The 27,592-nt window shown below is 47.0% G+C and overlaps 1 protein-coding gene across 4 annotated transcripts in view; it reads left to right on the top strand.

The window, feature by feature from the left end:
* Positions 1-1,194: 1,194 nt before the first annotated feature.
* Positions 1,195-27,592, top strand: part of EHF (ETS homologous factor) — a 42,470-nt gene continuing 16,072 nt past the window's right edge. For 2 of the 4 annotated variants that reach the window (XM_012755418.3, XM_012755417.3), the window contains exons 1-4: positions 20,909-20,980; positions 21,093-21,192; positions 24,770-25,015; positions 27,305-27,367. In XM_012755418.3, coding sequence (XP_012610872.1) covers positions 20,963-20,980; positions 21,093-21,192; positions 24,770-25,015; positions 27,305-27,367 — 427 coding nt within the window. In that variant the 5' untranslated portion in view covers positions 20,909-20,962. Of the gene's footprint in view, positions 1,424-20,908; positions 20,981-21,092; positions 21,193-24,769; positions 25,016-27,304; positions 27,368-27,592 lie in introns of those variants that run through there. The other 2 variants (XM_076002039.1, XM_012755419.2) reach the window with 2 other exon arrangements.

Raw genomic sequence — 27,592 nt, 5'->3', positions numbered from 1 at the left:
TGTCCCGCCTTCATACAATAACCACGTTTTACTTTTTGTTCTGTTCATAGTCAGCTTTTGCTCATAGGCAGAGCTTTCTTTTTTTACACAAGGAACTTCTTGGTTTTGATCACAAAATCTTTGTCTCTTTGCCAACACTCGATTTCTCTTCCCTCTCCCACAAAGGGGAGGCCTGGTAAGTTACAGAAATCTGCTTGGATGCCTCGCTCGCGCCAGGCCAGTGTCCAGGAAGACCTGAGGGAGAAAGTTAATGGTTAGGGGATGGTACTTCTGCTTGCCAGGAGTAGCTGCTCACCTGTACCGGAGGAGGTAGACTTGTGCCCAGTGAAGCAGGTAGAGATAACTCCCGACATGCCCCTTGGCCCAGGGAGGTGGGGGTTGCATGGAGATTTAAGACCCATACTTCCTCCCCAACATTCCACCTTCTTCTTGCCCAAACTGTGTTGTTTTATGTCCAATTTCAGCATCTTGGTCTTTTCCTCTCTGGTTTCTATAGGGAGTGTCAAAACACAGTAAAAAAAAAAAAAAGATCATGTCAGTGTCAAGAGGAAGTGAAGGACCTAGATAATCCACCAACTGGATAATCAGCCCTTGCACTGTTGAGAGTTGACTACTCGACCTGAACATCTCGTAAGGGACCCTCTCTCTTAGGACCCTCCCTTTCAAACCTTCTACCAAGGCTCTTACCTGGGGCCAGGGGAAGCAGGCTTGTCAGAGTTCACTGAAAATGCCAAGGGTTTCTGTCAAAGAGGCAGTCACGTGGCTGCAGAGGGGACTGGCGGGGAGAACCCTGCAGAACCTGCCACTGCCCGGCCAGGGCGAAGCTCTGTATACCCAAGCAGAGTGGACTGAATGCAGACTAGCAAAGGAAGCAGGTGCTGAGAGGTCCCACACTGCCCTACACCACCATCTCCTCCAGATTGGGACTTTGCTTTTACATCCTCCCTTCCTGCTGGTGTCTTGGTGAGCACAGGGCTGTTCACCTAAAACAGCCTCTGAGCTGAAAAGAACAGTCACCACCAAATCAATTCCTCATCCATTAACAGGTTGTCTCTCTGTTCTTGAGACACAGGCATAACCTGGTTAGACCTGTTTTGTTTGAACACTAACGTGTGAGTCGGCCAAATGCAAATGAGCCAATGTTTGTAATCCTTTATTTTATTTTTTTAAAGGGCCAGGCAGCCAATCAGAAGAGGGGGAAGTGACTTAGGGAATTCCCGGTTGGTGGCTTATTGCTTAACATCCTACAAAAATGATTTAAAATTATTGTCACATGCATTTATCTTCACTCTGATGAGGGCTCAGACGTGATAACACCTGCGGCTCCCCATCCCTGGAGGAGCTGGCGTGGCTGCTGTCTGCCGCCTTCCCTCCATTAGCCACAGCTATTGGATTTCCCACCCAGAATCTTTAGGTAAATGAGGTAAGTCCTTATTTTTAAACCTTCTTTTGATGCTGGAATTCAAACACCTGAGTGGAAAGAAAAGCCTGCCTTAAATCAGACGGAGGAAAATAAAACAGACTCCTGGAGGCAGCTGGCAGGAAGTGAAGCTTCTCTTACCTGGGCTTACCTTCCTGGGTCTCAGTAGAGTTTTATTTGGGGGGGGGGGCAGCTGGGCTACTTTGGATGTTACCTGTGGATTCCCCACTTTGTCTGGACTTCCAATCACTGTGAACTTAAAGCCCTCCTGGTCTCCCTCTATCTGTGTGGCGAAGCCATTTCCCTGGATCGAATTCTTCTGGAACAAATAGGTAGCTAGAGATAGGTGACTCTGAGAGGGCTGAGCAAAGAACTGGTTGGCTAAATAGCTGTTGGGGCTCAGAGTATGCGACCTCGCTTTCTAGAGATGTCTTCTCCTGGTGATTTTTCTGACTCACGAGCTGGAGGGAAAGGCCAATTCATTGTCAGTGTGTTCTAATGTTGGAAAATGGTTGGAAGTAGGCAAGGACATATGCATCCACACTGAGAAAAGTGATCAGGGAGGCAAGGCAGACAGGGGTGTCGGGGAAAGCTGAACACCTAAAAATGATCTGTCCAGAAAATATAAAATCAATTGTGGTAAAGGATTTCACCATACCTCAAGGGGACAAACTGACCATTTGTCTGTCCCATTTGGGGCTATTATGAGCAGATGGGCAGCTGTGACTCAGCACTAACATGTGCCTTCTAGAACAGGGACGCTTTTGATTTTGTTTGGACGCCATGGAGAAGTGTTGGCCCCAGTGTGGACAGAACCAGGAACGGTGGGGAATTAATCTTGTTGGTAAACCACAGCACCAAGGAGAGAAAGTGACATTTTTACCATCTGTCTTTGCTGATTTAGCACACTCCCAGCATTGCGGGAATGTGTGATTTTAATACGAAGTGTAAGAGTCTGTGAGTCAAAGTTCACAGGTGTCCCTGCTGGTTATCTGCACTGACCTTAGCAACTGGTAGAAAGTGAGTTGAGTGTTTGGATTCTGAAAACTTCTTGATGGAAAGGTCTAATGCAGGACTTGGTTCTGTAGGCATGGGTGTGAAGATGTGTTCAGATAGTCTTTCAAAGTGTGAAAGGGCAATGGAAGATCCTGAATGGGTGTGTGCTCCTTCCACTGAGATCAAGGGAAGGGTCAATTTCCAACAGGAGAGATGGAGACATGCCATTAGGAAGACCTTTGTGGTTAAGAGATGCTATCAGAAGTGGTTCTTAAGAGATTTCAAGAATGACTTTGGTAGCTGCATTTGGAGTTTACACAAGGCTCCACTCGTTTTCTTTGTGTGACTTGAAATTCTGGGATTGTGAAGTAACTCATCAATTCCCTCTTCATATAATATGGACTTATGTAGGACCATGCCATTTCCACCACAATGGCTAATGGTGTTTAAAAAACCATGATGGGACCTGAACTGAGAGCCATTTAGGAGTCTGTAATCACACTTGAAAGAATAATGAATATAATAGAGACAATTCTTTTCCATGTTTCCAAAATATTTTACAGAGGCATTTTAAAAGAAAGTCACTTTGCACAAACAGCCGTGCTGAAAGTTCTCTTACGCGACCGCCCAAGATGGGGGCCCTCATCGGGCCCTATTAAAGGTGGTGCTGGCTGGGGCAACTGTTTGATCCAGGCCCCATTTGTACAAAAGTTCTCATATTCAATTATATTCCTTCCTTTTGTGTTAAAAGTACCCATTTGTTAAATTCAAACAATACTTTTGGCATACTTTTTCATTTTTTTAATATATTAGTATATTGTGATCTTCCAGTGGAAGTGCCTTCGGCTTCTCTGGATGTCTGCAAAGCCTTCCGTTCAACACTCAGCCTTCCATGCTTATGAGTACCCTAAAGCGCTTCCACTCATTGACCAACTTTACCCTGATCCTCTTTCAATATCTTTCTGACTCCTCAAGGGTCTGAGACAAAATGGAAACCGAGAGGTTACAATGTTTACTCAGTTGCATTCATTCAGCTAATTGGAAACTAGAAGGAACTCATATCCGGTCACCAGGCGAATGCTTCTGGCCAAAGTTCACTTCTAAGGAAGTAGAATTTATCTTTCTGGAATCTTGCAATGTTTTATTTCTGCCATATCTTCCTCCACCCCTCGCCCTACCCACCCTCCCCACATTTGGGGATTTGAGCACTGAGTTGTGATCACTAGACCATCTTGCTTTCCTGAAAGCCCAATGCAAGATCCCCACGTCCTGTGGCTGCACCAAGCACAGACGTAGAGACGTTATTCCGTCTTTCCCCTTCCTCTGGATGGAGCCATCCCATTTTCAAAGACCTCATGCTAATCCTGGGGAGCTGGGGTGGGGTGGATACCATGGCAGAACCTGCTAACACTTGAGGAGCAATGGCACTGTCTTGAGGAACCAAATGTGAAGCCTGAGCATGGTTTTCCTTAACACCATTTCGCTGCTGTTTCAGTCCACTTCTCCTGCGGAGATCGCCGTCCGGTAGAGCTGTAGTGACAATCATTTCTGTTGTGGGTGGGGCCCTGGTTGGGAGGCATCGGCTCGATGGCAGGCTCGGTGTCTAGAGACCACGCATACTTACCCCGCCTCTGTTACTGGGTAGCCGAACGCGCGCGGTGGCTCTGAGCTTGGGTGAGTGGGATCTGCAGCGCGGGCGGCGCCGTCTGCAGACGGAGGCGGGAGGGCAGCCCACGCTCTCTTACACCTGTCGCCGAATAACTGAAGGCAGGGGGTGGATAATGAACTTTATTTGACATTTTCGCATCTAATTGTTACTGATATGATTTAGAATAATACGACTTCTTCTAAAGAACAGGCATTTGTGCTCTTGTTAATAATATGTGACTATTATTATGTTTATGTCAATTGCACAGGGTTTTAAAGGGCCAGACCATTAAGCAGTGCAGGAAATAAACAGTGCAGTGGAGAGGATGTTCCCCATACAACGACTAATCTTAGGATGGGACGTATTTTCTAGCCAAATGGCACTGATGTCAGGAAGCCAGGATGTGCTGGAGTAGAGATTTCCACGGATCTGTCGGAGTTATTTGATAAAAACTTTGTTGGACTTCAGAGGGGGGAAAAAGAAAGATATTTCTTTAAGAATCTCCCCTGAAGAATTTCAGACTCCAGCGTTTGAGTGATCGAGGCACAGTGTAGCGAAGGTAATCTGTGGGACCGTGCTTGGGATGGCAGTCAGGAGACCTGGCGTTCTAGCCCTGGCAGAGCTGTGTGGCCCTGAGCAATGTGCTCTACCTCTCTGAGCTTTAGCATCCTCATCTGGACAAAAGGGTTTGAACCTGATCATCTTTAGGACCCACTTTGACCCTCAGATTCTGTGGCCGTGGTGACCGGGGTGGGGGGGATGGGGGGATGCGTGTTGACCTGGAGGTCAGCGGGATCAGCGTGCACCTGTGAAAGCTGGGAACGGGGTGGAACGTGCTCTGGAGGGATGAAGCAGGAAAGAAGCCCTCCGATGGCTTCCTTAGGGTCTTCAGAATTTTGGCTGAGGGATATGCCTCGTGGAGACCCTGAGACCCGACGCCTGGAGCCCTCACTGGGGGTGAGAGTCCACTCCCAAGACAGCAGCCCCGTCTTCAGTTTGCCTCCTGTGTCCCAGGCTGGTGGGAGTGTAGAAGGGGGCGAAGCAGACGGTTTTGTGACCACAGGGAGCAGTCGATGTACACGAGCAGGTGCTCTAATGGCACCTCGGACAAAACACCAAAGCAGCCTGCTGGACAGTGAACATTCCACACCCGTGGTGTCTCCTGAGCTCGACTGACCACTACTTGTTGTGTCGACTGGATGGGTGTGGATTCACTTCTCCTGGAGGAAGACCCTGTGGGTAATCCTAGGGGAACGTGGCCCTTGGGCAGCCCAGCCTGGAGCTCCCGGTGTTCCCAAAGGGCCCCAGCTCTGTGTCTGGAGCAACCAGAGCTTGTAACAGGGTCAAGGCGGGTGGCCCATTTAAAGAGGCGCCCAGGGTTTTAATTGACCTTGTTTTAAAAGAGACACCCTGTAAAATACTCCTATGAAAATTGATTTCACTAGCACCTAACCACATTCTGTCTTTGGTTTGTTTTACGGGGCTGCGCCCCTTGTTCATAGGAATTGCATTATCGCTCCTCCTCCCACCTTCCCCCACACCCTGGCCCTCAGAGCCTCCCTCACTTCTTACCCAGAAGCACCTTAATTATTTTTAAGGGTGCCTGCCTATTTGTTTAAAAAGTATGACTGGCAAAGGTGCATTCAAAGCATGCTTTCTCATGAAAACAAAGCCAAAACTAAAAAGAAGCCAAAATACCTAGTACAATAGAGCGATTTTTCCGACTAAAAGACCACCTCATTAACCCTGCTCTTTTAACATAACAACATAATTTTACTTTTGTGTGACCTCATCTCCACGAGCTCTTTCTCTGATGTTGTAATTATGGTGAACTTAAAAGGTCAGGGCTGCCTCTTCCCTGTCACCTACTGTCATGGACTTGTGGACATGCGATAAATAGTCTTGGGGGCTGGGCCCTTATTGGCCCAGCTGTGGCTTTGAGAAATTCCAGTTGCCCTGCCAGCTCTTTCTCAGCCTCATGCAAACGTCCCCCAGAGTCTGTTGAACCTTGCTTAGATAGGAAGAGGGTCTTCTACTTTTTGTGTACGACAACAGAGCTTAGAGAACGTGGCCATCTCGTGGAGGTTATTCCAGGCTTCCTCTTAGGAACCTTTAAAAAGAAAAAAAAATCCCTTGAGTAGGGTAATGGATTCTGGAGGATAAGGTGAGTGGGGTCTGAAAGATAAGAGTGATTTTCAATCCTGTTTCTTTTCTTTTTTTCCTTTGTGCTTTTTAAAAGCCTTATACCTTAAAAACAAGAATTTTATTTTTTTTTGTTGTTGTTTGTTCTTATTTTTTTGCTTTTTTTGTTTTTTGAGACATAGTCTTGCTCTGTTGCCCAGGCTGGAGTGCAGAGGCGTGATCATTCAGTCCTGTTTTCATGGTGACTACTGACAAGACTTGCTTTGTTTTTGCAATGGGCTTTCGATTTGACTCTAAATTCAGCTTCTGCCTCAACTACATCCACTTAGAAAATCAGGGTGCACCTAGCTCACCTTTCAACTATCTTAATTCCACTGGCTAGAAGGCCATGGGTCGAGGAATGTTGAGGAAGAGCTGATTTTGACTGGGGCCAGGGGGCCATGCGTTTTTGCAGCCTGGAAGCCACTGGAAGGGGGTGCAAAGAGTACTGGGCTTAGGGTTCAAATTTGACTCTCCCACTTGGAGGTTGAGTGACTTTGGGTGAGTTATATAAGCTCTAGCATTTAAGTGTTCTCATCTGGAAAATGGGGTTAATAACATCTCCTGCACAGGGCTGTTGTAAGGATTAAATTAGGCAAAGAATGTGAAAGCACCTGTTCAAAAGCTTGTGAGTAAATAATTAGTAATTGTAGAATGGAAGTTGAGGCTAAATCTTCAATTTGAATGTTTTCAGTGAGTCTCTGTTAGGTCAAGGTAGATGAGGATTAAATTCCAAGATTTTTTTTTTTTTGTAATGATCAATGTTGGTTCTTCACTGTGACCCAGGGAAAGAAATGCAGTAGAGTTTTTACTGGGGAAGGTTGGTAGCAGGGAGAAGCCTAAACCATATTAAGGGGGACTTCCAAATGGAGCCTCGTTTTGAGCCAGCTGCAAACCACAACCCATGAAAGTCCTGGGGAAGACCTGGGGTAGGCACACAGCATGTTCCTGTCCCTGTGTCTGGATGCCTGGCATGTAGGGACCCAGAAGAAACTGATTCTCCTCCTGGCAGTTCTCTGGCTAGCTTTCATGCATGGGTATTCCATTGTCCACTCCTAAACTTCTTGAGAGCATCTCCAGATGTCTAATGACCACTGCTGCTGAGACATTGACCTTGAGCCTTCTACAGGCTTTGGGGGAAAATAAAATTCTACTTACTTATTTTGTCCAGACACTGTCTCCTGGTAAATTGTCCAAAGGAGGTTTTTGGCCATGCAGAAGTAATTTCTAGAGGCTATTTGAGTTGAACAAGTAGTTCTTGTTGTTAACAAAACAGCAAAGGTTTCTAGCCTGGTCTCTTGGTGTCCCTGGAGAGAATTCAGGGTATCTGTAAACTTGGATGTGGGAAAAAAAAATGTCTTTATTTTCAATAACCTCTAACTAAAATTTAACATTTTCTTTCAATATGAATATAGGTAAAACTTCACAATAGTATTAGCTGCAACTGTGACTGTCACCAAGAGAAATCACAAACATTTTCCTATCACATTACACTTGTAGATATCTCAAAATATCAATATTTGACATCTCATAAGACCTGCACTAGATACTTTTATTTAATGTGTTAATAAACAAGCACATATATTATTAAGATAGCACACGTTTATTTTAAAAATTATTTTGATAATTATATTTCAATATAAATTTCCTTTATAATCTTGCATATTTTACTCTGTCATTTAAAACATTATTTTGAGAAGAGCCCCAGAGAACTTGCTAGACTGAAAAATGGGTGCATGTACATTTTACAGCATTTACAGCATTCTTTTGGGCAGGGCTAATGAAATGACTTCTGAACGGTATCAGCTGATAGACAGTCTCTGCCAGAACAGGGGGGTATGTTCCTCCCACTGACTGTCCCTGCCTATGAGGAGCCTTGGGGCTGTGGAGGACTTTGGCATAATGAAGATGATGATAATAATGGTGATGGTACTAATAGCTAACGTTTGTTGAGTGCCTGCTTGTAAGCCAGGTGGATACAGGCATGTTCAATGCCATATTTAGTTGAATCCTCCCGACTAACTCAGGAGGAAGTTCAAGGAGCAGAGAGACCAAGGGTGACCCCCCTCCCCAATGGTGATAGAGCATTGGTACAGGTGAAGGCCAAGGTTGGGACTGACCCCCTGGAGAAGGCTAATATCGTATTAAATAGAGGTGCAATTTGTGCAGTTACACAGGGACCGGTGCTTAGAAAGGCCCCGTGTTCAGTTCAATGCTCTGCTGTTGCCATCTTAAAATTCTTCGTGAGTTTTGAACAGGGATCCTGCCTTTTCCTTTTGCACTGAGTCTTGCAAATTAATGTAGCTGGTCCTCCCTCTGGATGTAGTAAAACTGTTTGAACATGCGACAGCTCCTGCCGCTGGGACGCTGGGAAGCTGCTCCAGGGAGCCCCCTGGTCCATGCGACCTCTGGAGGAAGGGGGAGGCCGGTGGGGGAGGGAAGCTGTTGTTTTTTGAGTTGGTGAGTTTTATAGCTTCATTTGATCTCCAGAATTTTCCTCCAAAACAACTAGAAGAATGGCTGAATAATCCACTGGAAGGGACTTAATTCCTTGAGAAATCTTTCTGGTAGGGAGTTGCTTGCCTTACGCATGGGTTTTTCATTTTCTATTTTTCAGAGAGCTTGCTATATAGACCAGTGAGCTAGAAGAAGCAGAATAAAGTCTGTTCTGGAAGGGATAATTAGATCTTGTGCCAAGAGTCTGGTGTTCTTGCAGAAAGGCACCGACAGGGAACCTGGCCTTTTTTTTTTTTTTTTTTTGTCTGTTGTCATTTAATTATTATCTGTACAAAAAGAAAACTCTACTTCTTCTAAAGAGAAGGTCCTCTAATTTGTGAGAAAATTCAGATGTTGTTTGCTTCTTAAGCTGCAAAGATGATAATGGAATAAGTCTGACGAGGTCTTGTCTGTATTTTAGGGCTATGATTTAATAAACTGTCCCAACGTTTGAAACAGGGGCGTGGACATAGTGATGATAGAAGAAGGGAAGAACTTTCCTAGATTTCTTTTTCTGAGTGATGGGATTCAGGCTCCCCACATGGCACCTCCATGGTCTTTCTGTCCTCAGTGGGTGTCACAGCACAAGCAGACCAGTCATCAGGACGAATCTGTGCTGGCCGAGACATCAGCTGCTCTTCCAAATGAGCCGTAATTCCCCCTTAATTTTTGAACAGTTTTTTTTTTTCTTGTTGTTACTACTGCTCTTTTATCATCGCTAATAAGTATGAGGTGGTTTCAGGCAGCCAATCCCAGCCCTGGGTCAATCCGGGGCTTTCAACAGGAAGCCAGGCTGCAGTTTTGACAGACAGGTCCGAGTGGCCGTGAACTGGTGTCCCTGTAGCATCTGGACTGGTGCAAGTACTAAAGGAGAACTTTCATATTAGGGGACAAGAAGGATCAATATGTCTCCTATTCGCATCTGGAGGAAAAAGCTATGAGAACCGTACTTAAAGGATCTCAACTTTCAAGTTAAATGTGTGAGGTCCCGAGAGACATCCTCCTCTTTAGAAACACGAGGATCCATTTTCAAAGCTACCAAGATTCATGCTGCTTTTCCCACCCCTTCCCTAATATACTTATTATAATATGGCCAGTCCATTTACTAGCTCTGTGTCTTTGGGCAAGTTGCTTAACTTCTCTGGGCCTTCTCATCTGTAAAATGGGGATAACGTCAGTGCTAATGTTTGGGGTTATTATGAAGATTAAATGAGATAATTCATGCGAAGCCTCGCTCAATTCCCAGCACATTGTAAACACTCAATAAATACGAACTATCATCACTGTCATGGTTTTTGTTGTTGTTTTGTAATTATACAGGCTGTGAGATTGGAGGCTGTTGATCTTTCCTTGGCTTGAACCTCCGGGTCTCTTCCTGGGAGGAAACTTGACTCCTGAAATGGTCAAATCCATTGTCCTAGTCCATCTCAACCCCTCCCTGGCTCCGGTTCCCACCCCTTAACTCCCTCCACCCTTCCCACATTCCTGCCCAGTTGGTCTTATTTATTTTTCAGTCAATGAAGGGTGTTGTTAAATCTTTTATTTTTCTGCTGCCCGGTTTGGTTCTGAGGCACTCCACTCCCTGCCCTGCTTATGACAAGAATGCTTGGGAGCGCTCAGCCAGCCATAGCCCTCCCCTGTCGAAACACCCTGTCCTTAACACTCCCGGAGGAGAAGTGATGTTTCCATATCTGTGACCCCCACCCCCACCCCATAAAGCCAGTGGTCGGGGGTGATGAAGGCCCCGTGTCTCAGAGAGCAGATAGCACCGGGGAAGACGGTAATCCAGGGATGCATTGCATGTTGCCCAGGACTCTGTTTTTTTCTCCAAAGCTTAAAAAGACATGTTAAGAGGCTTCCCCTGACTGTGCCTGTTGAAGGCCCGGTGACGATGCCATTGCTTAATTAGTGTTGGTCACGATCTCCATTTGAGTAATTTGTTTAGCTTTTTGCGGCCCCTTTGGCTTTAGCTCATCATGTGATATTGACAAACTAATGACAAGTCAGAGAGCGATGATGCTTGGATTAAGGCAGAAATCACACCTCAAATACCTGGGGCCCTTTCCACCTGGGACCTGGGAACTCAATTCCCTTGGCAGGACGTGGAGGAGTCTGCATAGCCCACCTTTGAGGTAGGTCGGGCTATTCCCGTGATGGGAAAGCTATGGCTCAGGGACTGGCGGTTTTCAAATTATGCTCTTTGCCCGGGGCTGGACATTGACGTCTGTAGGAGAGGCCAGACTGCGATTTGGGTGCTCTGAGCCTCCGCTTTAGGAGGTAACTCATAGACCACACCTATTCCCTAAAGCATATTGACTTTCGGAAGTCAACCATTTGGAAGAGTGTAGTTTGGGTTTCGATCCTATCCCAGCAGCCCTTTCTCTGCCCTTGTTAATCTGATTCATGATCTGAAGCTGGGCTAGCTGGAGGCCGGCCACTTCACTCTGCAGACCTGGGGCACCCCTCAGTGCCCTCCCAGAACCAGCCAATGGAAAAGTACAATGTCTTCTGGCTTCTTGGCCCTGTCAGCTCCCACTGGCCTATTTGATACCTCCTTTTATTCTGAGGGAGTGGAGGGTAGCATCCAAACTGAAAGCGCAGGTTTTTCTTTGGTTTTTATAGGAAAAACAAATTGGCACGAACGCTCGGTCAAACCAGCTCAGGCTGTTTGGGCAGATGCCTTTCTTTGCTTTTTTCTGTTTATTTTCCAACAAATCAATGCTTAACTGTGTTGTTATCGGAGCAGAGCAACAGGTGCAAAAAAATAACTCCGCTGCCAACTCAAATGAAAAGGTAGGGCTTATACCCTCTGGGAGGTATTCAGAAGATAACAGAAGCCCCTGCCAGCAACTGAATTAACAGCTCTGTTTACGGTGGGTTTTATGTTAACAACCTGCTCCTAACCCTCTACACATAAACACACCATTGTCTCGGAGAGAGACATTCAGCTATCCAGACAACCGACTGCTTTATTCTGCCCCAAGTAGAGATTGGTTTTGGCTGAGGCTGCTTTGTGAAACTCAGGGGTATTTTCCTGTCTGCCAACTCCATGTCTTAGTGAGGGTTTTCGGTGAAGGCAAGGGCATAGGGTTGCCGGAGAGAAGAGGATCAGTCCTGCTTTTAAGTCTAGTTGAAATTCTTTTCAAGGTTTGTTATTCCCAAATGCCAGAGCGGGTTGCCGGCTCTCTCTGCTCTTGCTCCATTCTATTCTCAACAGGAGGTGGGGAATGAGCTCAGATGACTTTGGAAGGAGCTATTATTATTTTGGAAGCGGTATGCGTGTTCATAGTCCATCAGGGTAGGATAGTATCTATGTTTTGTTCATCACTGGGTCCCCAGCACCCAGCATGGTCCCCAGGATCTAGTAGACTTTTGGTAAATACATATGAATTAGAGGGGATGAGTAAATATGTGCAATGGCTGGATAAGCTTTGCTTGGTGATAGTTTCTTTCCATTGAACGCTGAGACACTAATTTTCTTGGACATGAGGCCTAAAATCCAGAGCAGCTAAGTAAACTTTTGAAGGACTAAGGTGGGGATGAGATGGCGGAAGGGGTGGCCCAGCCAGCCATGAGATTCTCTTGATGGCAGTAACCCTCAGAGAGCTCCTTTGCAAGCCACGTATAATGAGGTCAGATTTGCTTGTTCGGCCTTCAGAGACTCATACTTCTAAGTACCAAAACCCCGCTGAATTTCACCATTTGGTGGGCCGGAGCATTACCTCCTGTATTTCAAGTTGGCAAATAGTATATGACAGTCATAGGTTCTACACAGATGGATCAGAGCTTGAATTCTCCATGCTGAATCTTTTGTCTGACTTTTTCAGGATTTTCTTGCCGTCATGGGACATTTCTTTCCAGGCTGGTATCTCCTGGAGTTAGTCATCCTGTGCTGGGAAATTGAGCGGAGGCAAGTGGGTCCGTCTACACTCCAGACACCCTCAGTGCTGACAGTGCTCAAGGATTTGTTAAGGGAGCTTCTTAGAAATGCAGATTCTGATCCAGAGGTCTGGGTTTTCAGTAGCCAAACACTGTTGGATTTAAAAACTAGGGGGCACTGAGCATTAGGGCATGCTTTATTTCAAGTCAGCAAATAATGTAGTAATAATAGCTTCTTGACGGAGGCTTGCAGAAGACTTGCAAAGTCAGGAGTGGATGTACATTTTTGGTAGGAGAAGAGAGCCACAGCTTCAGTTAAGGTCTCAAAAGGCTCTGTGCCCTTTTAAGAGTCAAAGCTTGCCCTGTTCTTAGTTTGCCATATCTGAATGGGACTGATAAAGGCCACAGGGTTCATCTAAGGCAATCTTGAGTTTTGATCGACTTTGGTGCCTGCCGCTGTCAGTATGTGCCGTCTTGTCTGGGTCTGGCACCAAGACTGATAAAGATCAGCATAATATGTATATTTCCGAATGGCTCACAGTTAATAGGGTGTACCTATAATGGACCCACACTTGGCCTCTCAATACTGCATCATCGGTCATAAAAATGCTCGAAACCCCAGCAATAATACTTCAGATGTTGCCCCTGGAAACATGAAAAATGTCTGTTTCAAAACACATTATGAAAGCTATGAAATTACCTATGATGTAATCCCAAGAGAATCAAATACATTCCCCAAGCCTGATTCACATTTCGATTCATTTGTAAGAACACAAATTATTGCCTGTATTATATTCAGTTACATTTCACATGTGCAAGAATTTTCTTTTCTCTTACTTGGGAGTAGTCCTTTGGAAAAACAGTCATATAGAAACAGGAAGTCAGTAAGCAGTTGCAACATCCTTAGGGCAAATGCTGTGAATTCACCTGCTGGTAACTTTGATTAAGTACTGAGAATGATCTGGATGCCATTGTCATTGCAAAAGTCATTACTGAAAAGGCCTCATTGCTCCTTTGTCTGGAGGAGTAAAAATGCCCACATGACAGCTGGTTCTGCCGTGGTTTGGGGACAATGTGGTTGAATGAATAAGGGAGCTGAGAAGGCAGACCATGGCCTTGACCTCCGATCCCCTGGGGCTGGGGACAGGGAATGCAGGTGCAATCCCTGCTTAAGATCTGCTCTGTCGCCCTGGCACTGCCAGTGCACCTTCACCCTTGCAGCAGCAGCAAACTCTGCCTTTTGGCCTGTGTTTAATTCAGGTAAAGTACAAATAATTATGGACCATATATAAATTAACATAACTTTATTGAGTCATAGGGGCATATATATATATGCATGTATATGAATATATGTGTATACATATATTCACATATGTTCACATATGTGTCTATAAGCTTGATAAAAGTGTGAGGCAGCAGATGCCACAGGGAGAATGCTGTGACCACGTATGGAGTGGGGGTTGGGTGAGGATGAGTTGAGGGACACTTTCTTCTCTAGCAAAACACCCCCTTCTCAGCAGAGAGTGTTCCCAGGGTTTATTGCTAGACAGTCTGAGTTTATAGTCTCTTCTACCTTCAATCCTTGCTAAGCTGTGTGACCTTGAGCAAGTTGCCTAACTCCTCTGAGCCTAGATAGGCCATCTGTTGAATGACATAATGTCTCGTAGAGGTGTTGGGAGCATTGACTGAGATAATGTGCTTGAAACTAGTAGCACAGAGCTGGCCCATTTTATGTGTTCAGTAAGCCCTAGTTACCATAGTATAGTTAGTATTATTATTTTTAGAGCATTCAGTTCTGGGGCCCAGTAGCCCCACACTTGAGCAAAACAAAGACTTCCCTCCAACTGAGTTGGCCCAAGACAGGCTGTGTTGGTCTCTCCTGGGAGAGTCTGTCTGTATATTTAAGAAGACAGGCCAGTGGAGTGGTCCTTGGTCTTCTTAAGAGTCCAGAGGCCAGGCAGAGCTGCCTGGGTTGTGGGATGCATGGCTCCAGCTCCCTGCCTGAGTCCCAGGAGTTCTCCTTGCTCTTGCATTTCCTGTCCCTATTAGCCCCACCCCCAGACCCTATCCTTTGCAGCAATCGAGCATTCCCTGTACTAAGGGATTTTCAGGATAGAGAAACCCTTTGGCCACACTCTGCCAGGAGCTTGCATTTTAGACATGCCCCTTTCCCCAGTGTTTCCTTCACACCTGCTGACCAGCCGTGGTGTTTGGGAGAGCAAAGCCCATGGGAACCCAGTGCTTCGATGGGTATGTCCTTCCACCGCTCTTGGCAGCCTCAGGCAGCGTGTCTGGTGAGAGAAAGAGGAGTAGGAGGGATGGCTTTCGGACCTTTGGGCAAGAACTGTGCCCAGAGGGGAACAGCATGGCTCCCGTGAGCAGGGGCCGAGGCTGCTGCTCTTAGCTCAGCTGTCATGGTGCGTCCACACAGCGGCACCCAGAATGGGGAGTGGGGAGGCAGGGGACCCAGTCCTAGGTGGACTATGCCAGCCAGCTGGAATTAGAGAATACTATGCAGGTGAGAGAGGTTTGAGGCTTTGGTTGAAATGAATTGGCCCTCAATTTCCTCCTTGGAGGTTCAATAAAGCAATAACAACAACAACTATTACTATTATGAAAATCGGCTGACATTTATCAAGCATTTACTATGTGTCATGCTTGTCTAAGCATTTTACAGGTATCACTTCATTTTGTCTTTCAACAACACTTTTCCTATCACCCCCATTTTATAGATGAGGAAGCTGAGGTCCAGAGAAGATAAATAACTAGTCCAAGCTTGCCCTATTCGTAAATTGACGAAGCCAGAATATGAACCACGACCACCTGACTCCAGAGCCTGGGCTCCCAAACACTACACTATCCTGCCTCTGAGGAGCCTCCTCCCACCCCAAGAACGTGTCAAAGCCAAGCGACATGGCTCAGAGGGAGACTCTCGGGCAGCCCCTGCAATGAGAGCTGGTCTTGATTAGACACCTGCTACACTAGAGAAAATATGATGAGGTTTTACATTCTCACTGAATCCTCACCTCAGCTCCATGTTTGTCCACTTTTTGTTTATATGGGGAAACTGAGGCTGCAGAGAGGATAGAACTCCCCCCAGGTCAACACAGCCAGCCACGGGGCAGCACCAAAATTTCAAGCCTCGTGCTGTCTGAGCCCTGAGCTCTTACTCTCTTAAGAGCTTCCCTCGAGACACACAGCAAGACTAGGCTGTGTGAGGAGCTCCTCACACCTCTGCATGTGTCCTTCCAACCAGATCTCAGTGGGATTTGGTCTCTGTGGCCAGGCCTCACCCCGTCCTGTGCACCCTGTCCTGTGCACCCTCAAACTGAGCAGTCTGTGCCCCCCCTCCCCCTCCCCCTATTGGTCCAGCCCGTGCGCGGCTGGCACATAAGCCATCCTGGTCCTCACTATCTCTCTTGCCATGACTCAGCCTGTGGCTCATGCAGCACAGAACAGTGGTTTCTTGCTGCTAAAATGGGTTTCAGATTGGCCAAGCCCTAGTGGCCCAGAATTTTTAGGGGAGCTTGTGGCACATCCTTCAGAGTGGAGTCGCTGCCTAAGGTTCACAAGTCCTGGCAAGAAGCCTTGCTTTATGTGCTTGTCTATGTGTTAGTCTGTTGGGGAGCATGCACGCTCCCCCTCTTCAAATACGGAGCATACTTCTGTCCCCAAAACTGTTAGTTTTACAAACTTCTGCACAAAGGCTGAAGTTTGGGGTGAATGCGAAAGTCTTGACAATCACTGGATTCATAGAATCAAATACAATTTTCTCCAATTGTTCCTACCCCTTAAGGGGATAAGAGAATATATATTTAAAAAAATCCCTGTATAATACACATTTCATTTTACTCTTGGGGTTTGCAATAAAATTTACAGTTTTTCTTCGTATGTGTGCAATATATTTTTTTTTGAGACAGGGTCTTGCTATGTTGTCCCAGCTAGAGTGCAGTGGCATCATCACAGCTCAGTGCAACCTCAGACTCCTGGGCTCAAGCGATCCTCCTGCCTCTGGCTACTGAGTAGCTGGGACTATGGATGTGCCAGAACGCCCAGCTAGTTTTTCTATTTTTTGTAGAGACGGGGTCTCACTCTGTTGGTCAGCATGGTCTCGAACTCCTGGGCTCAAGCAATCCTCCTGCCTCAGCCTCGCAAAGTGTTAGGATTATAGGTATGAGCCACCATGCCTGGTCTTTTATGTGAACAGCTTTTGATAGCCAAAGTAATAATTTATTCTATCTTCCCAGCATCCGTACCACCTGGGAAGAGACAAAGGTAACCTCCACTGATTGGGCAAGTTATTCTACATGTACCAGGCACTGTGCTGCAGGCTTTGAGGTCCCCTTAGCTCGTATCATCCTCCAACGAGCCCATGGGTTGGAACTAATGGTATTCCTGTTCCCCATAAGAAGAAATGACAGCTCAGAAAGGCTGAGGGACAGCCCGAGGTTGCCAACCCAGCAAAGCCCAAGCTGTCTGCTTCCACGGGCTTTGCTTTTAACCTGTGTTCTCAACCAGGGGTGATTTTGCCCCAGGAGACATGGCGGGGGCGGCGGCTACTGGTATCTAGTCGCTAGAGGCCAGGGATGATGCTAGACATCCTACAATTCACAGAACAGCCCACAGCACAAAGCATTGGGCAAATTTCAGTTGCAGGGACACTGAGAAACTTTGCTTTTAACCATGACCTAGAGTGGCTGAGGGTTACCTGCCCCCGTCCCCTGCCCCTCTGTGCCAGGCCAGATTCTCCCTCGAGCTGAAGATGGAGAGAGGTGAGTCCTCTTCCGGCTTCCTTGTAACTCACCTGGTGGAATCATTCTCCCTTAGGCTCTGAACTGAGGACCCAGTCCTGGAAGAGATAAAATGTGCAAGAGGAGCACCTTAAGAACTAACATTCAAAGAAAGGAAAGGAAACTGATTTTTTATTGGGGTTATATGTGCCAGGTGCTGGACAAGGCACCTTTAAACCCATCATGTTTCCTTCAAAACAGTCCTTAGGTTTAGAGAAAATCATTATTGCCCCCCCCCCCCAACACAAACCCCTGGACCTTCCCACTTTTAAACCAGTGAAGAAATTCAGGCTCAGAAAGGTTACCCTGCTCAAGGTCACATGGCTAAAAGATGGGACCTTGGTTCTAACCCAACCTGTCAGATTCCAAAGTCTCTACCTCACAAATTTGATACGTTTTTAAAAGGAAATAATGAAGGCTATGCTGAAGGTAAAGTAAGAGTGGAAAGAACATTCATTAAATGCATCCACTACTGTTTAATTAAAAGAATCACTTCTTATACCCTAGAATGTAATCACTATGAGCCATAGACGGTCTATATTAGTACATGGGGCTGTGGGTGAGTTGAGGCTGTTGGGGGCAAATGTCCTCATTTTACACCCAGAAACTGGGCCTCAGAGGGGTGTAGGATTTGGCCGAAGGCTTTCAGCTAAACTAGCCCCAGGCCTTGTGTGCCCACCCTTGGAGCAGCTCCTTGCTGGGGTAGGGACGCTGCCCGTCTTTGCTCACCAGCCCAGGTGAGCTCCAGTGAACTCTGACTCACTAAGGGTTAAGCCACACAAGCTCTTTTATGAGTGATAACCATTTAATGTGCCCTGTAAAACAGGGCACCTCGGCATGCTGGCTGCTTTCCCTCGGAGAGGGGGTGCCGGCAGGAAGCAGAGAGCTGTGTGCCCAGGCTGGCTCTTGGGAAGGGCTGGTGGGGTTGGGGCAGGGAGACTCTGCAGTCCTAAAGGCCTGTGGGGGTTGGGAGTAGTTCTGGATTCCTCCAGAAGGTCATGGCGAGAAGTGACATCTGCCCCAAGGAAAGGGGCTTGTGGACATTCGGCCACACACAGGGAACTGTGTGGCCCACGGTGGTTCTGCGACATTTATTGAATTCTTTTTTTAGTTAAGTTCTCTATGTACACAACCTCATTTGATTCCTATGGCCCTTTGAGTTTGAGGTCGTTCCCATTTGCCAGGTGCAGAGGGAGAGGATCAGCAAGGTTTTGGCTAGACAGGCTTGGAACTTGCTCAAGGTTTTCCGCAGTAAGGCAGGGGAGCTGGAATCTGAGCCTGTACCTCCTCAACTGCAATGCCTGGGTGCTCAGCCCCCATGCCACTCTGCGTTCTGTGTTTGCTGGGAAGCTGTGAGCAAAACCACAGCCGGCCTAGGAAGTCTCTTCCAGTTGGCCCAGGCAGGACGCTCCTACTGAAACGACCACTTTGAAACAGCCCTGCAGGCAAATCCTTGGGAAAGAATTTTGGGGACTCGTTTTCTTGCCTGTCCTCCCCTGGCCTGGAGGGCCAATCCCTCCATGCAAATCCCGGGCTCTGAGCTTCAGCCCTCTCAGGGTTAAACAGTAACCTTTCCATGCTTGTGGTTGAGCAAACGCTGGCAAGGAACAAGCCCAGCCTTGAGCAAACAAGAGACTGGGCCCTGTCCCCCTCCCTGCCCCAGCCACCCCCTCTGGGCACTTGGAGGTTTTCCTCTGCCTTGAAGTCCCCAAGCCGATTTCTTAGCTTGAGGGCAATTGCTCTCCAAAGCTGGATGAGAAAATGCCCAGTAATTGTGAAAAAGAAAGAAAAGGTTTGACTTGAGTTGATTTTTCCTTCTCTGAGGGTGAGAATCCAAGAGGTTTTCAGAAAAGAATTTAGGAATCAGCATAATCACCTTCTTTAAATTTTCAGATGGGGAAACTGAGGTCCTGAATCCTAATCTGGTTCAGGTTAACCAGGGAGGTAGTGACACTCCTCATCGTAACACCTGCCATGCCATTGTGCCCTGCTTCGGGCCAAGTGCTCCAGGTATAGAAACTCAATTATCAACCAATGTACAGTCTGGGTATGATTAGCTGCATTTTGCATGTGAGCAAATTGGAGTTCAGAGAGGTTAAGTCACTTGTCTGAGTTAGTCCTGACAAAGCTCTTCTGGCTTCAGAGCTCCTCTGGACACGGACTCTAGCTCTGCCCTCTTCCCAGCTCCCATGGTTCCTTCTCTGTTGCAACGATCGTCATTCCTACACTGGCTTTCTTTCCCCACCGTCTGCTCGGCCTAGATCCAGACCTAATTATTTACCAGCAGCAGTGATGGAGATGATGACAATCGCCACAAAGGCTCTTGTCTAGCCTCGTTCAGCCTTAATCACTGCTCTATCCCACACCTAGCACAGTGCCCAGCCCATTATTGGGCTGATAAATGTTTGTTGAATAAATAAATACATGAACACATTTTTACGCCTCTCCCAGGCCCCTCTCCTCCCCCCTCAGGCTGTCCACAGAACCAGAGGAGCGGCAGGTCCAGCAGAGGAAGGAGTGTCCAGGGCTAGAAAACGAAGCCAGGTGGCCAATTGCAGCCCTGGGCATATTGGTGACACCCGAGGATACAGGATTTTCCCACAACAGGCAGAAAAATTTCCATAACTTTCTGCTATAAAGCTAAATTCCTTTCCCCGCCCCAGCATTTTATAAAGAGCAAGTTACTTTTACAGCCCCTGGGCAATGCCCAGTGGCCTTCTGGAAACAGACTGTTCTTCCTTTGAATGATTGAACACGCCGCTGGGGCTCTGGTCTGATAGTGGAGGGTGCCCAGCTTGGGGGCAGGGACTTGACAAATGCTGAGCGATTGAAGGGAATATTTCTGAAGGTAAAATGTTAACATTGTTAAAAAAAAAAAAAAAATCCAAATAGTCCCAGGGAAGAAAGCTCTTCTCATAGGTCCTTTACTGGGAAAATGATCCTGCAGATTTAGGAAGCCACCTTTCGGACAGCTTCAAAGCCTGTGGAATTCTCCAGGTCTCCAATGGGAGAAGAAAAGCTAGTTACAACTTTTATCAGAATGGGAGCATTTAATTTTCTTTACCAGAACGGGGCAGTGTCTGTCAAAGAAACCAATTGATTCCTGATATTATCACAAAGCCAAATGCCTGGGGAGCTCTGCTAAAATGCGATGAAGGCCCTCTGCCGATCAGCCCATCCCAGGCAGATATGCAAACTGAAGGAACTTGTTCCTGGGTGCCCAGGTGCGATTTCGATCAGAGTTCCCGCATAGGTGCTGGGTCTGTGCCGCTACCAGCTTGGAGTTTCATTGATTGAAATTGCACTTTAAACAAAATCTCTTTGGCATTTTCACTTTTGTGAAGAAAGAAGGAAAAAAAAAAAAAAAGAAACTTGGATGCTGGCCAGACTTGCCCTGGGAGCAGGTATTGCATTTTCTTCCTGCTTCATTCCTGATCAGAGATTATTCATTTATGAATGGGTGGCTGTAAAAACTTGCCTCATGCATATGAAAATTGAACCTGGAAATTTTTAATTGCTGTGAGTTTTGCTTTTACTGAAAAGGCTGTGGCAATGGGTGGCAGGCAATGGGTAGGACACATTCTTTCTTCTTCTTCTTCTTAAATTAACTCTATAATCTGTACTCTCAGACAATGTTTGTCTAAGAGGCACTGGCTTAACAGGCGGTATGTTCCCCTTGCAGATCATGATTCTGGAAGGAAGTGGTGTAATGAATATCAACCCCAGCAACAACCTCCTTCACCAGCAGCCGGCTTGGACCGACAGCTACTCCACGTGCAATGGTAAGGGGGCAGCGTGGGTTGGGGGCCACTGCCCTGCCTCGGGGACTCTTCCTTTGCTCTAGTCCCTCTCCTCACCTAATATTAGAAAAATACGGGTTCTATTCAGAGAACGTGGGACCAGGGGCAATGGAGGAAACTCTTAATGCTGGAGTTCCCTGCAGTCCCCAGGACTCCAAACAAAAGCCCCATTTGAGATACTCTATTGTCTCCTCCCCAAATTCAAGGCTCCAAATTGGCAGCCTGGCAATGAGGGGGGTAGAAGAGATGCCCGAAGAGAAGACCACCTGTTGAACCTTTTAACAGTGTTTCCTGGGCTAGCAAGATCGGACAGGAGAGAGAGGAGTGTGCGTGTGTGCGTGGAGGCTAAGGAGGAGAGGGATATCGCAGCTCAACCTTTTTGTTTCATCTTCCAGTGACCTCCCTTTGCAAGGGAGAGGATATTTGCTGGGAGGCCAGGTGTTCTCCTGCAGTGCTTTAATCTCCAAAATGTTGATTAAAAGAGGAGGGGCCTGATGGTGGGGCTTATGGAGGGTTTGGTGATCAAGCCCATGGCTTACTGTAAAGCTGAAATGAACAAAGTGGTTGCTGAATCAGGGGCCCCACACCCCCTTGCGAAGGCGTTCAGTTAAGGCAGGCGGCTGTGATCCAACAGCGGTGAGTTTAAGGAGCTCTGGGCCTTATTCCCCTCCACGCTTGCTGCTATTATCCCCGCCTGAGATGCTGCTGCTCTTGCTGGCCTTGAAACATGGACATGGCCTGTGGGTGACCTGTCTGAGAAGCAGGAGTGGGAGGATATTCCCACTGGATATATTCTCCAACAAGTACTGATCCATGCGGAGCTCCACCTCTTTCATTTTAGAATCCCAGTCCAATGTGGTTGACCTTATTCGATCACTTCTCCCACCACACTGCTCCGTTTTGGGGGCAGTTATATTTCCTGTTGTGGGTCTCAGATTCCCTGTGAGAACCCAGAAGGAGGAGTCCAAACAGAGCAGGAAGCTAATGGCACCCCCAGACCCTGGGGCACTGATTAAGGCAGTGTTCCTCCTGTTTGCTTTGGGAAACCAGGGGAATGTGCTTAGCAGTGAGTAGAGTTTGGGTGCCACTTTTATTTCCTAAGTTCCAGAGGCCCCCAAAAGGCCCAGATCTGGAGCAAGATTGAAAGGGGAAAAGGAAATCAGTTGAATGACAGAGAAAATGTAAACTCAGGATTTTTATTTTTTCTCCTAAAACTTGAACAGGTTGCAATATCAGGAACCATCCTTATATCATATTAAATTTGCAGAAGAGATTATTCTAGACCTATTGTTGGGTTATTGAACGTTGTTGCTGCTTGTTGACAAACCCAGAGCTATACTGTCATGGCAACACAATTATTTTAGGAAGACAAGATCAAACATTTGAAGAGCCATGAAAAATATAGCCCATCCTTAAACAACTGTATTTGCGAGACACTGAAAAATTGGGAGAAATGGAAACATCCAGTCTAAGCTCTGTGTGTTTGTGTATTTGGGAATGTTTCTATATAATTAAAATTTTGCACTAGATTTTTCCAGTCCTTGCCCTCCAACCCCCAACTACTGGCTTCTTCTTTAGAGCCCAGGCAAGGATCTAGGGCTGCTTTTGTTTAGCCACGAGATGTGAGTAGTGAGGCACACACTGAGATTGACAGATATTACCAATGGCAATGGATTGCCTTTGTGCCTTACGTGAACTTGACCTCCTGCTCTTAGCACTTCTGAGGTCTGGAGGCAGTGGGTGGATTCTGAAAGGGTGAGCAAAAAGTGGGATTGGGTTAGAAACACTCCCCCTTCAGCTTTTCCTCTGGGGGTGCTGAGGGCTAGGCCTTGGGCGTTACAGAAATCAGACCTTTCTGAGCCCTTTAGCACCTTGTCACTCAGCAGAACAGCAGCAGCAGCATGGGGATGCGTGCTAGGAATGCAGAAACTCAGGCCTCTCCCCAGACCTACTGAGTCAGAATAGGCATTTGGACAGTATTCCCTGGTGGTTCACAATCACATTAAAGTTTGAGAAGTACTGGTCTAGCATGACTCAGAAGAAAAGGTTAGGGACAGTTTCCTTGCACTACGTTTTCCTCTAGTGGCCCACCCTTGAGTATGGTGGGAACATCGGCGGGCCATCTGCAGTTAGATTTCCCCACTTCAGCTTGCTGGGATGCAGTGGCATCTGCCCCTCACCCCCACCGTCGCCTTTCCTGGGAGAGAGTCCTACTCTTGATCTCTATTTTCAAAGGAGCTGTAAGATCTCTGAGCACTGTCACCTGCTCCCGGAGGCTGGTTCTCTCTTCTCCATGCCCCCAGCACCATGGAATATTCTTTTAAGTGAGCACGAGTCACTTACATAGATCCTTAGCACATAGTAGTCTCAGTGATGTTGATTGACTTGAATGAACGTCACTTCTTCCCGGGTATCTGAACTAACCACCTTGTGAATGCACCTTACACATCCTCCAGATTCCTACATTATTTCTTCTTCAGCAACAAATACATACACATATTTGTTGTATCCAATACATGAATGTACAGTGAATATCCACTGCGACAAGGTCTCTAGGTAGTTTTTATAGGTGATACAAAGATGAGTAAGAACAGAGCTGGTGGCTTTGAGCATACAAGTTATAAAGGAAGGACTTATAAAGTAGGACTTAAGAGACCTGTAAAGAAAAGCAGAACGTGACAAACACCATTAGGAGAAACACCAACCATGTCTCCTGGCGAGCCAGAGGACAGTGAGCCCTGAAGGTAGTTGAGGGAATCACCAATGGCTTCATGGGGTGGTCAGGGTTTGGAAGATGGGTAGGAGTGAGAGGTAGAACACGAGCAGAGGTGAAAGAACAGCATAGAAAAAAGACAAGAGTCACAGGTCACTTGAAGAATAGTTGGCGAAGAGCCTCGATGCCTGGCTTGGCAGTTTTATACCTAATTTAAGTGGAAAATGGGGAGCCACTGAAGGTCACTGAGTAGGGAGGTGACATCACAGTAGCTATATAACCAGGCCAAGCCAGGGGGATATCTCGTTAGCAGGTGAATACTCTGGACCCCTTTAGGGAGAAGCAAAGACATCATAGAGGAAGGAACCTTAATTTCAGGCCTTGTTTTTGGTTGAAAATGGTCCGAATTAAGGGTGTGTATGTGTGTGTAAGAGAAAATATGAGGGGGGTAGGAGAGACAGAGAGAAAGAGGAAGAGAACTGCTGCGTCTTGGCAGGGACTGTAAGCTAGCAAGTTGCTGAACTGTGGCAATGCTTTAGCCTTCACGCTGCTTTACTTAGGGGGAGGGGGAGGTGGGGAAGGAGCTCAGAGCACTTCAGTTCTCTTGTCCTCATCCCATGCCCAGGGGTAAGCCTCATGCTTTGAAGACCGAGAAGATGCTCAAGGGCTAAATTATTGGATCCTGCCACCATTGGGAAAAGAGCCACATTTCCCCTGCAGCCCCCACGCTGATGCGTGCACTGATTTTGTCCCCATGACATCCGGTGGCCAGCAGTGTGCCCCGTGTCTGCCATGATGCCCAGGAGCAACCAGGGCTCACTCATGGGGCCACATCTTGTTTTGCAGTTTCCGGCGGGTTTTTTGGAGGCCAGTGGCATGAAATCCATCCTCAGTACTGGACCAAGTACCAGGTGTGGGAGTGGCTCCAGCACCTCCTGGACACCAACCAGCTGGATGCCAGCTGCATCCCTTTCCAGGAGTTCGACGTCAACGGCGAGCACCTCTGCGGCATGAGTCTGCAGGAGTTCACCCGGGCGGCGGGCACAGCGGGGCAGCTCCTCTACAGCAACTTGCAGCATCTCAAGTGGAACGGTGACTATCTCTCTCCCCACCCTGCTAGGAGCCGGCCGGGAGAGCGGAGACCCCGCAGCCGGCAGTATTCCTTGTCAGACACGACAAGGGGTGGTCTCGCCTCTGAATTACCGTGTCCCAGGACAGGGAAGTAGAAGGGAGATGAGAGGACAGGATCGAAGCCTAGGGTGAAAGGTGTGTCTAATCCCTTATAAACGCTCATGCAATTTAATTCTCTCCTTATGGCGATATTAATGTTCAAGAAGACAAGAGCTGGCTGGGTATTCACAGAATACTTGCTACTCTTAGAAAACCTTCTCTTCTTTCCTTTGCAAACAGGGTTCAGTAGTTTAATCCCCAATCACTTGCTTATTAAAGATCATCATGGCTACTTAAAAAAACAAAATAAAACAAAAACCTCTTGTAGACCTAGGTTCTTAAGTGGGGGCTCCAAAGCGGTGAGAAGATGTATGCAATTAGTTCCATGTTTGTGTTTTGGGAGAGGAGAAAGCTTACAATATTTCAGCAGATTCTTAAAAGATCTATAACTCACAAAAAGGGTTAGAACAAATGGTCTGGACATGTGTGCTGTGGGGTGTTTCCGAGGTGATTTCTGGAATTGCTGCTGCCCCAATACCCCAGATGTCTCCCCCAGGCCCCCCCACCCCCTCCCCAGGACAGAGAAAAACCACCATTCCAGATGCTGTCCAGGGGTGATAGGCTATTCACACATGCACACGTTTCATAAGACCCTGTGGGGCAGACAGCTCATCTTACAGAATGTCTTTGACACTGGTTTCCCTGACAGTGGCTGCAAAAAACTTGCTTCTCTGAGACCTGTGGGCATTTTGGAAAGCAGCGCAATGTATAAGAACAGTGAGCTGGCCTGTCCATATTGGGAAGGGCAACTATATCTCAGAGCCTGTGTTTGGGCAATTAACTGGCGCTCAAAAAGCCTGAGTTCTGGAACTATGAAGCAGAGTCAGATGCTGGCAGCTGCCATCCACACTGCAGAGGACCCAGAGCCTGGATGCTGAGCCCGCTGCCACGGCCATGTTGGATGACCTCATTCAGCTCCCTGGCACGCCCTTCTTCCTGCCCACCTCCAGGCAGTGGTTGCTCATTTTTCTTTTACTAGAATCAAACCAAACAGGGCTTTATAAATAACCCCCAGGAATCTTCAGAAAGAGCAGACTTACACTTGAAGAATTAAAAATATTCAGCTCCCTACCTCTAATTAAATCCATTCCTTTAAAGCTTCGCCCTGATTGAAGCCCAAGGTGGAGAGGCCTGGGAGGTGCTATGGCCATCTGTGTCCGTCCGTCTTTGACCTGTCATGACTTGTTTGATCTCACCGCATACCGCTGTTCCCTCTGAGTGCCCAGCAGCCCAGGGTTCTCACCCTTGTTTGGTTGTCTGCCCTTTTGGAGACATTTTATCAACTTACACTTATTGAGTGTTTACTTGTACTAGGCACTGTAAGGGAATTGATTCATTTAATGACCTTATGGCAAAATAACTTTGTACCTATTTCACAGATGGGAAGACCAAAAGTCAGAGAGGTTAGAGAGATGATCTCTGCTCCTGAGATATTTACAATCTGCCTAGGGAGGAAAACCATAGTAGGTTCATTCACATGTACATATGTACTTTAATATGTGCTACGACTCAAGAGGAGTTGCAAGCAAACACAAGGATACATGGTGTGCACGGCTTGTATGTGTGCTAAGTCATAAATAAGGAAAGAATCACTGCCTTTTATCCAGACATATCTCATATATCAGATCTAATCAAGATGGGTCTGATAAAATTTAAGATCAAATAAAAATTCAGCTAGTTAAAATGGTTTTCCCTATATTTTCATTTTCATTGCAGATCCATCTCAGTATGGGAAAGCACCATAGAGGTCATCTAGTGACTTTATCTTGTTTAGTCCCTAAATTTACAGAGGAGAAAACTGAGACCCAGAAAGGTGAAGTGCCTCATAGCTAGTAGTGCAAAAACTGGTCTTCTAAAGTTCTGACTTCTGAAGTTCTATTCCCACCATACTGGATGCCTTCCCTATACAATGCCGAATAATTGCACCTGAAGTTGGTGCCCTAGACGGCTGATTTTCTGGGGCGAGGGACTGCAGGCCCCAGAGTTTGTAGAGGCTGAGAGGGAAGCCCCACCCCCTCCCATAAGCCAGCATAGGCGACCAGACAGTGGAATGGCAGAAGCTCTTTAAAGAAGCCAGCTCTGTCCTTATTTAAGCATCGAGTTCTGGCTCCCTCTGGGCCCTCGCTGACCTTCACAATCTGTCCTTCACAGGCCAGTGCAGCAGTGACCTGTTCCAGTCCACACACAATGTCATTGTCAAGACTGAACAAACCGGTGAGCAGCAGTGGGTGAAGGGAGCCAAGTTGGCTAGCACAGCTCCGGGGAGAACAATTGGGAGAGAGGGCGAGGGAGAACGTGGGAGCGGGTTCTGGCAGGAAGCCCAAGGAAGCCTCTTCCCTGGCTGTCTCCAATGGGCCACCTACCCTGAGCCTCGTTCCTTGCCCATGGGACCAGTGACCGCCAACCTTTTCTGAGTTTTAGACTGATGATGAGCCTCGC

Source organism: Microcebus murinus, chromosome 4 (genome assembly GCF_040939455.1).
Source record: "Microcebus murinus isolate Inina chromosome 4, M.murinus_Inina_mat1.0, whole genome shotgun sequence".
NCBI lineage: Eukaryota > Metazoa > Chordata > Mammalia > Primates > Cheirogaleidae > Microcebus > Microcebus murinus.
This window is presented reverse-complemented; position numbering and strand designations above follow the sequence as displayed.